Here is a 10,491-nt window from a genome sequence, read left to right on the forward strand (position 1 = left end):
CTGAGACCATGGGAAAACACATATATAATTACATATTGTTTTTATGATTAATCACTACGCTTTAATTAGGGTCAATTTGTAACAATGAAAATACATCCTGCATATCAGATATTTACATTACGATTTATAACAGTAGCAAAATTACACTTATGAAGTAGCAACAAACATAATTTTATGGTTGGGTGTCACCAGAACATGAGGAACTTTACTAAAGGGTCGCAGCACTAGGAAGGTTCTCAAACCACTGGGTTAGGGCAACACATTCTCTCTTTTTTTTTTTTTTTAATATATTTTATCGATTTTTCACAGAGAGAAAGGGAGAGAGACAGAGAGCTAGAAACATCGATGAGAGAGAAACATTGATCAGCTGCCCCCTGCACACCTCCCACTGGGGATGTGCCCGCAACCCAGGTACATGCCCTTGACCGGAATCGAACCCGGGACTGTTCAGTCCGCAGGCTGATGCTCTATCCACTGAGCCAAACCGGCTTTGGCAGGGAACACATTCTTTTTTTTTTTTTTTTTTTTTTTAATATATTTTATTGATTTTTTACAGAGAGGAAGGGAGAGGGATAGAGAGTTAGAAACATCAATCAGCTGCCTCCTGCACACTCCCTACTGGGCATGTGCCCGCAACCAAGGTACATGCCCTTGACCAGAATCGAACCTGGGACCCTTGAGTCCGCAGGCTGATGCTCTATCCACTGAACCAAACCGGTTAGCGCGGGAACACATTCTTAAGGTGAATTTATAGACAACTCAAACGGCAGGCAAACTGGGTTTGAAATCAGAAGCTTTCTGCCTCAGATTTGCCTGGAGTCCTTAAATCCTCAGTGAGGAAGGGGGAAGGGAAGGGCAGCCTGCTCTCTCAGCCCCTCCCTGTCTCCCCATCTGAATAGAGAGGCAGCTTGAGTTAGGGAAGCAGATGAATGGGGGTGTCAGAGACAGACGGATATTCATTCATGGCTAGGTATCTGATGAGATAAGGTATCTTCCAACACTGTGGGGGAGATATTTTAAAAATTCAGGTATTTTTCAAGGGATAAAAATTTTCTGTTTGTAAGTTGTAGTCTTTACAAGTGAATCTGAAAATCAAGTGAATAATCTGATGAACAGAATGAACTGGTGATTATAATAGAATCAGGGACATAGAAAGGGAATGGACTGGCTATTATTGGGGGGGAAGGGGAGAGGGGGATGCAGGAAGAGACTGGACAAAAAACGTGCACCTATGGATGAGGACAGTGGGTGGGGGTGAGGGCGGAGGGTGGAGTGGGAAATGGGTGGAGGGGAATTATGGTGGGGAAAAAGAGGAACCAATGTAATAATCTGAACAGTAAAGATTTAATTTAAAAAAACTGACAATAGCCGAAACCGGTTTGGCTCAGTGGATAGAGCGTCGGCCTGCGGACTGAAAGGTCCCAGGTTCGATTCCGGTCAAGGGCATGTACCTGGGTTGCGGGCACATCCCCAGTAGGAGATGTGCAGGAGGCAGCTGATCGATGTTTCTCTCTCATCGATGTTTCTAACTCTCTATCTCTCTCCCTTCCTCTCTGTAAAAAATCAATAAAATATATTAAAAAAAAAAAACTGACAATGGCTCAGCATATTTATCAGGTAAATGTCAACATTTTTTTTCAACAGTTTGATATTAAACATATTACAGGAATTCCTAGAAACAGTACAGGTCAAGCAATTATTGAACGGCAGAACCGCACCCTTAAGGAAATGCTGCAAAAACAAAAAGGGGGAGAGGAGCTGGTATCAGGCCAGACTCCCCAACGAAGATTATTAAGAGCTCTATTTACTTTAAATTTTTTAAATTTGAATACAGATGCAGTGTCAGCTGCTGAGATACAATGGGGACATAAAAAGGAGGTCCCCGTAGAACAACCTGTCTTGTACCAAGATGTTACTACTAATCAATGGTGCCCAGCTACCGTTTTAGGGTGGGGTCGAGGCTATGCTTATGTTTCCACAGGAACTAAGAAGTTCTGGATTCCTGATAAAAGAATCAAATTAAGGCCGAAACCGGTTTGGCTCAGTGGATAGAGCGTTGGCCTGCGGACTGAAAGGTCCCAGGTTCGATTCCGGTCAAGGGCATGTACCTGGGTTGCGGGCACATCCCCGGTAGGAGATGTGCAGGAGGCAGCTGATCGATGTCTTTCTCATCGATGTTTCTAACTCTCTATCTCTCTCCCTTCCTCTCTGTAAAAAATCAATAAAACATATTTAAAAAAAAAAAAAAAAAAAGAATCAAATTAAGGCATTTCGTGCAAGAGGAAGTGTGATGAAGTGGGACTGGAAGACCGGTTTGCGCAGCTAACCATTCAGGGAGGACAAACAATTCGCGTGCTGTTCCCTTGCACCCGAAACACCCCTCCACCTACATGGGGACAGGTGACGCGCCTATGCCAGGAAGGGGAGTATCTTGTGACTGCCCATGGAAGGCCCTGAAACTAATGACTCTAATTGGATGCCTAGACTTTTTGAAGAGCGTGGGCCTATGATACCAGATGAAGAAGGAACAAGAATGAACAACTATTCGACAGGAGTTTTCAGAATGCCTGTTTGCCTGGGTCTGGGTGATCGTTGTTTGCATATGGGTAATCAAGCCTGGTTGAGTGTGGCTAAAAACACCACTAATCCTGCCGAAAGGGGTTTGGCTCAGTGGATAGAGCGTCGGCCTACGGACTGGAGGGTCCCAGGTTCGATTCCGGTCAAGGGCATGTACCTGGGTTTCGGGTACATCCCCAGTGGGAGATGTGCAGGAGGCAGCTGATCGATGTTTCTCTCTCATCGATGTTTCTCTCTCTCTCTCTCCCTTCCTCTCTGTGAAAAATCAATAAAATATATTAAAAAAAAAAATAAACATCACTAATCCTTGAAAGGACCAGTCCAATGGAATCAAACTACTAGGGAAACATCTTATTTTAATTGTACCTTATTAACTTGTGTAAATAACTCTGTACCTTTTAATCACAGTAGAGAGAGTTTGTATCTATTGCGAGCCAAAACAGGAATATGGTTTCCTGTACAGATAGATCGACGATGGCAGGAAAGTTCTTGGATTAATTGCTATAACATTGACAGCTGCAGCAGCTGGGGTAGCATTACAGCGATCAGTCCAAAATGCTACTTCTGTTCAAGACTGGCGTAAAGATTCAGAACAGTTATGGAATTCTCAATAACATATTGATAGTAAAATCAATGAACAATTAGCCCATCTTGAACAATCAGTAGTTTTATTGGGGGAACAAATTGTTAGTTTGCAAAAGCGATTACAGTTAAAGTGTGATTGGAACCATACTGATTTCTGTGTCGCCCCTGTACTTTATAATGAAATAGCTTTGCTATCTTCTGTCATTATTCAAACCTGCAGCAAAACTAAAAAGGGGGAAAATGTAGCGGTCAAGCAGAATGAAGTTACCTAGAAGAGGACGTTCTGCCAGGAAAAGGTGGGAGCCTGCAAGCCGGCCACGTCAGAACAAAGTCTTGCACGCAAGACTTATTGTTCAGAGGCAGAAATTTCCTTGAGGTGATAAATAGTCCATGAGGGCATGGAAAAGTTCAAGGGAAGGTACGCTGCTGCAGGTGCAAAGGGTCTTTGCATAACATAGGAAATTAATAGTATAATGTATAACTTAGCTCAGATGATCTCAAAAGCATACCCGTTAATCATTGTCACTTGCTGTATTCCATTGTTATTTGCTGTACTCCCCAAATAAAAGCCACGAGGGCTTTGGGGGCTTTTGCTACTCACCTGAGCGAGTGGTAGCCCTCTGCTTCTCTAAACTTAATCCTCCACGCCAAGCTCATCTCAGCGTCACCGTTCACAAAGAACATCAACAACAACCCAAATGGTGGGCTACCTACGTCATGAAAATAAAGCAAAATATTCACTAAATTCTGATGTCAGTCCTTGCATTATAAATTCCAAACTATTGAGTGGAAGGTATAAGGGCTAGAAAGGCTGATGTGGGACAGGAAGAGCTTTCCATGCAGTGGTTACAGCACTGCAAAAAGAATGGCAGCCTAGAAGACAAAGTGAAAACCCAGAGAGGAAGAGGAAATAGGAAAGGAAAGAAATAGAATTAATTTTTCTGAGTTCAGCTAGCAGTACAGACTGGGAAAGGGGTCCTCTCTCGACATGCAGAGTTCTTGCCAATTCGGCATCCTGGGTACAACGATGTCACTGCTATTGCAATATTCCTCTTAATTATGGACAATCTATTACACAGACAGCACTGTCCTGAATTTAGTTCCAGTCCCATAAATGTTACAAGCTCACATGCCCTCAAAAAGTTTTCAGTTGATTACACTGGCACCAAAAACAAAGTAACTTTGATGATATCTTTTACAAACCTAGAGAAGTATTGTAAAAGATTCTTTGAATAGTGTTATCCTATATTATGAAAGGCTAATATGCAAATTGTCCCCTCAGGAGATCCACCGGGAGACCAGCAGATGGCTTGCTATGACGTGCGCTTACTACGAGGGGGTAGCACGGAACATGGCAGGCGACCAGTGGCAGTGGCCGCAGGTGGGGAGGAAAAAAAGAGGTGGGGAGGTGGGGAGGTGGGGAAGTGGGGAGGCGGGGGAACTTGATCGGCCGTGATCATCTGCCAGGGATAAAGACCCTACCTGTGCAAGTGCACTGGGCCTCTAGTTCTCTAAAAGAAGAAAATAGTGTGCCTTACAATGTATCCAATATTACATGGGAAAGTATACACAAGTGAAGTCCATATAATATTCAACAGCTCACAGATCTTTAAGGCTGAAAAAATCAACGCCATGATTTCACACACAACCACCGGGAATAAAACATAACAGCATTGCCGAAACCGGTTTGGCTCAGTGGATAGAGCGTCGGCCTGCGGACTGAAAGGTCCCAGGTTCGATTCCGGTCAAGGGCATGTACCTGGGTTGCGGGCACATCCCCAGTAGGAGATGTGCAGGAGGCAGCTGATCAATGTTTCTAACTCTCTATCTCTCTCCCTTCCTCTCTGTAAAAAATCAATAAAATATATTTAAAAAAAAAAAAAAAAAAAAAAGCTTTTAAAAAAAAAAAAAAAAAAAAAAAAAAAAAAAAAAAACATAACAGCATCAAGTGATATGGGAGTGGAATCACATTATTTCCTTTTCAAAATACTTCAATTGATTTCAATATAAAATAGGCAACACTCTAAGAAACTGTACATATGGAAACATCACTTCTTTTGATATGGTCAAAGAAATAGACTTACAAGTCCAGGAAGCGCAGAGAACCCCAAACAAAAGGAATCCAAAGAGGGCCACACCAAGACACATCATCATTAAAATGCCAAGAGCAAAAGACAAAGAGAGAAATTTAAAAGCAGCAAGAGAAAGACAGTCAGTTACCTACAAGGGAGTACCCATACGACCGTCAGCTGATTTCTCAACAGAAACTTTGCAGGCCAGAAGGGAGTGGCAAGAAATATTCAAAGTGCTGAATAGCAAGAACCTACAACCAAGATTATTTTATCCAGCAAAGCTATCATTCAGAATTGAAGGTCAGATAAAGAGCTTCACAGACAAGGAAAAGCTAAAGGAGTTCATCACCACCAAATCAACATTATATGAAATACTGAAAGGTATCTTTTAAGAAGAAGAGGAAGAAGAAAAAGGTAAAGATACAAATTATGAACAACAAATACACCACTATCAACAAATGAGTCTAAAAACAAAGTGAATAAATAATCTGATGAACAGAATGAACTGGTGATTATAATAGAATCAGGGGCATAGAAAGGGAATGGACTGAGTATTCTTGCGGGGGGGCGGGGAGGGGTGCGGAGGATATGGGAAGAGACTGGACAAAAATCGTGCACCTATGGATGAGGACAATGAGTGGGGAGTGAGGGCAGAGGGTGGGGTGGGAACTGGGTGGAGGGGAGTTAAGGGGGGTAAAAAAGAAGAACAAATGTAATAATCTGAACAATAAAGATTTAATTAAAAAATATATATGTCTTTGTTTCACTACGGTTGCAAATATAAAAAATTTCTATATGTGATACAACACCAGAGTTAAGTTAGGGTTTTTCAAAATGCTGACATGCCTAGCTCAAAAGGTTTGCCATTGGGGGGGAAAAAAAAAGTTTGCCATCACTGCTCTAGTATATATCTCAATAATAAAAGGCTATTATGTAAATGGTCATCAAGCCCTCATGCTATAACGACCAATCAGCAGGAGGTGCCACAGCACCTCTCGAGCCCTCGCTCCACCCACATCGCCCGAGGCGCAGGCAGCATCTATGGAGAATCACAGTGTGTTGGCAGTGTCCCCGGAGCATTGCAGGGTGCCCGCAGCATCCACGGAGCGTGCGAGGTGTTGCAGGATGGGGCACCAGAGGCATCCCCAGAGTGTGTTAGGCGTCATGAGGTGGGGCCTCTAGTATATTAATAAAAAAGTCAACATGTAAAGGAAAATTGTGAAAAACACACAAAGACTTCAAACTCAACATGGACAAAAGAACCAACATAAAAAGAGCCAAAAACCCTAGCCACTTGCCTGCCTGCCTGCCTGATTGCCGCCTAACTGTCCTCCCCTGCTGGCCTGATTATCCACAACTAACCTCCCCTGCCAGGCATCTTTGACCACATGGGGGCAGCCATCTTGTGTGAGGGTGTGAGGATCAATTTGCATATTACCACTTTATTATATAGGAAATATAGGACATAGATAGGTTTTAGCAAAAAACATGAATGGTAGTCTACCTACGTCATGAATATAGAGCTAAATATTTGCCAAATTCTGACATAAGTAAAATTGCATAGTAAAATTGCAAACTACTGAGTTACATGGGAATGAGGGGCTGATGTGGGACAGGAAGAGCTTTACATGCTGTGATTTTAGCACTGCAAAATAAATGGCAGCCTAGAAGATAAACTGAAAAAGACATAAATGAACATGAAATGTGACATCAAAGAAATAGAATTAATTTTTTTGAGATCAGTTAGCAGTGCAGCCTGGGAAAGGTGTCCTCTCTCCACATGCAGAGTTCATGCCAATTCTGCATCCTGGCTACATTATTGGTACTACATCACTGGTACAACCACATCACTGGTACTGTAATATATCTGTTAGTTATGGAAAACCAATTAGACTAACAGCACAGTCCTGAGTGTACTTCCCTTCACCTCAACATCACAACCACAAATTGAAATGCCCTCATAAAGTTTTCATCCCAAAATGATGGCACAGGAAGGGAATTAACTTTGATAATATCATTTAAAACATCAGAACTATTTTAAAAGATTCAATCAATAGTATAATTCTCTAATAGATCAAAAAATGTGTGCCTTACAATGTATCCAATATACCATAATAAAGTGTACATAAGTGAAGTCCATATAATATACAAAAGCTCACAGATCTTTTTTAAAAGATATTTTTATTGATTTCAAAGAGGAAAGGGGAGAGACAGAAACATCAATGAGAGAATCACTGATCGGCCACCTCCTGCACGCCCCCTACCGGGGATCAAGCTCACAACCCAGGCATGTGTCTCTGACTGGAATCAAACCAGGGACCTTTCAGTCTGCAGGACAACACTCTATCCACTGAGCCAAACCAGCCAGGGCCAGCTCACAGATCTTTAAGGCAGAAACAACCAACTCCATGATTTCACACACACACCAGGAATAAAATATAGCAACATCAAGTGAGATGGGAGTAGGATCAAATTTCTCTTGAAACTACTTCATACGTTTTCAATTTAAATGAGATAACACTCTAAGTAATTCTACATATGGAAACATTAATTCTTTTGATATATTCAAGTATACAAAACATTATCTAACTACATTTAAAGTTTGGAGTATACTGTAGTAAACATTCTGATGTAGAGCAATACTGAAAGGCATTTTGGCTACCTATCTAGTGTGAATTCAGTGATACAGTAAAATTCATAAGCAATTACATAGTTGGATAAAGTTTTCACATCTTAAAGTCATTTTAAGGTATAAACTCCTTGGATTTTTGTAAACTATATATATTTTCAAACAGTCCTTCCTCCTATATCATAAATATTGAACTTCTACCCAATTACAATCCCTGGTATTGACTGAGGCTGTAGGTCCAACTATATGATTTCCCACGTTCTTCACATTTAAGGTTTCCCTCTAGAATGAATTCCAATGTGAGGAATAAGCTACAGATGCTGATTAAAGTCTGTAGGACACTGTTTAAATTTGTATTGTTTCTCCCCAGTATGAATTCTGATGTCGTGTAAGGTTTGCAAAGTAAGCTTTGTCACATTCTTTCTATCTGCTGGGCTTGATCCAGTAGTAATTACCAGATGTTGTATGAGACACAAATAAGGATATACACTTTGACATATGCCTCATAATTTTTAAGGCTCAATGTTATCATTTTCAATGACGATTCAACCATGGTTAAATCTTTGGGTGAAAACTTTATATTGCTGCTGTTTCCCTTCAGAATGATTCCTAAAATGTTCAGTAAATTTGACCAAAGTGTAATGGCTTTCTCACATTTTTTACAATATAAGGCTTCCCTCCACTATAAAATCTCTGATGTAAATTTTAAGCTATGGGTAAACGCTCTAGCCCAATTCTCTACATCTGTAAGGTCTCTTTTTGTTCTGAGGTTGATCAAGTACAGTAATACATTGGCTTTTCACATTTTTCACATTCATAAGGCTTCTCTCCAGTATGAACTGATATTCAGTAAGTTCTCACAGATGGTCAAGGACTTACCACACTCCTTACATCTGTAAGACTTCTCTCAATTATGAACTCTCACCTGTACAGTAACACAGGAACACTGATGAATGGTTTTGTTTCATTTTCTACATTTATAAGGCTTCTCTCCAGAATGAACTCTCCTATGCTTGGTAAGATCTGAGGAGCTGCCAAAGGACTTGCTGCATTCTCTACATTTATAAGGCTTCTCTCCAGTGTGAACTCTCTGATGACAAGAAAGGGATGAGGACTGGCTAAAGGCTTTGCCACATTCATTACATTTATACGGCTTCTCTCCAGTATGAATTCTCTGGTGGCTGGTAAGGTTTGATGACCCAGTGAAGGCTTTGCCACATTCTCTACATGTATAAGGTTTCTCTCCGGTGTGAACCCTCTGGTGATAATTAAGAGATGAGGACTTGGTAAAGGCTTTGCCACATTCATTACATTTATGAGGCTTCTCTCCAGAATGAACTCTCCGATGCATAGTAAGGTCTGAGGAGTTGCCAAAGGATTTGGCACATTCTCTACATTTATAAGGCTTCTCTCCATGGTGAACTCTCTGATGATATACAAGGTGTGAGGACTGACTAAAGGCTTTGACACATTCTCTGCATTTATAAGGCTTTTCTCCAGAATGAACTCTCTGATGCTTAGTAAGGTCTGAGGAGTTGCCAAAGGATTTGGCACATTCTGTACATTTATAAGGCTTTTCTCCATGGTGAACTCTCAGATGAGAAGTAAGGTGTGAGGACTGGCTAAAGGCTTTGCCACATTCTCTACATTTATAAGGCTTCTCTCCAGTATGAACTCTCTGATGATAATAAAGGGATGATGCCAAACTGAATGCCTTGCCACATTCTTTACATTTGAAAGGCTTCTCACCAGTATGAACTCTGTGATGTTGATTAAGGGATTTAGAGTGGCTGAAGGCTTTGCCACATTCTCTACATTTATAAGGCTTCTCTCCAGTATGAACTCCCTGATGTAGTTTAAGGAAGGAGGAACACCTAAAGGCTTTGCCAAGTTCTCTACATTTGTCAAGTTTCTCTCCAGTGTGAATTCTCTGATGAATACAAAGTGTTGACAGTCGGCTAAATGTTTTTCCACATTCTGAACATTTATAAGTCATTTCTTCCCTATGATTTCTATAATGTTGAGTATGTCTTGAGGATTGACTAAAGCCTGTCCCCTTTTCCTTGAGTGTATAAAATTTTGCTATATAATGAATTCTTCCCTTATGAACAATAAGAGAAGAATGACATTTAAAGGCTTTGCCACATGCTTTACATTTGTAAGGCTTCTCTCCAGTATGAATTTTTTCATTTAGCATACAACCTGAAGGCCAATTCGATCTTTTACCAGAATCTTTACATTTATAAGATTTTTTTCCACTATGGACTTTTTTCATTTTATTTGTATTGAATATCTGACTAGAGATTCTAGCACAAGGATTCCATTTGTAAGACTCTTCCCCAGTATGAATATTATCTTGTTCATTGTAATTTGAAGACTGCTGAAAATTCTGGACACATTGACTTCCTTTTTGTGTCTTCTCCACAATTGGAATAACCTGACCTGTACTGTGATTGGAAATTTGGTCAAAGACTTTTCCACTTTTATAATTGTCCTCTGCAAGCTTGCTTCTCCAATGGTTAAGATATGACTCTTGCTCAAAGCTTTTGTAATGTTTAATCCATTGATAACTGTTCTTTCCGTTATATGTACTCTGTGATAATGGGAGATAGAAAGACTTTAGTGACA

The 10,491-nt window shown here is 40.7% G+C and overlaps 1 protein-coding gene across 3 annotated transcripts; it reads right to left on the bottom strand.

The window, feature by feature from the left end:
• Nucleotides 1-8,117: 8,117 nt before the first annotated feature.
• On the bottom strand, nucleotides 8,118-10,111 carry LOC138999857 (zinc finger protein ZFP2-like). 3 transcript variants are annotated; one of them, XM_070402073.1, is made up of 3 exons: nucleotides 9,970-10,111; nucleotides 8,838-9,714; nucleotides 8,118-8,287 (listed from the first exon to the last, which is right to left on the bottom strand). In XM_070402073.1, the coding sequence occupies exons 1-3, from the start codon at nucleotides 10,058-10,060 to the stop codon at nucleotides 8,209-8,211; spliced, it is 1,047 nt and encodes a 348-aa protein (XP_070258174.1). In that variant the 5' UTR covers nucleotides 10,061-10,111; the 3' UTR covers nucleotides 8,118-8,208. The 3 variants fall into 3 exon arrangements, with proteins under 3 accessions (XP_070258174.1, XP_070258173.1, XP_070258175.1); XM_070402072.1 differs by lacking the exon at nucleotides 9,970-10,111 and having other exon boundaries at nucleotides 8,838-9,859; XM_070402074.1 differs by lacking the exon at nucleotides 9,970-10,111 and having other exon boundaries at nucleotides 8,209-8,241; nucleotides 8,867-9,859.
• Nucleotides 10,112-10,491: the final 380 nt, after the last annotated feature.

This window comes from Myotis yumanensis, unplaced genomic scaffold, assembly GCF_028538775.1.
Source record: "Myotis yumanensis isolate MYYU_CA2020_CCGP unplaced genomic scaffold, mMyoYum1.0.hap1 SCAF_23, whole genome shotgun sequence".
Taxonomy (NCBI): domain Eukaryota; kingdom Metazoa; phylum Chordata; class Mammalia; order Chiroptera; family Vespertilionidae; genus Myotis; species Myotis yumanensis.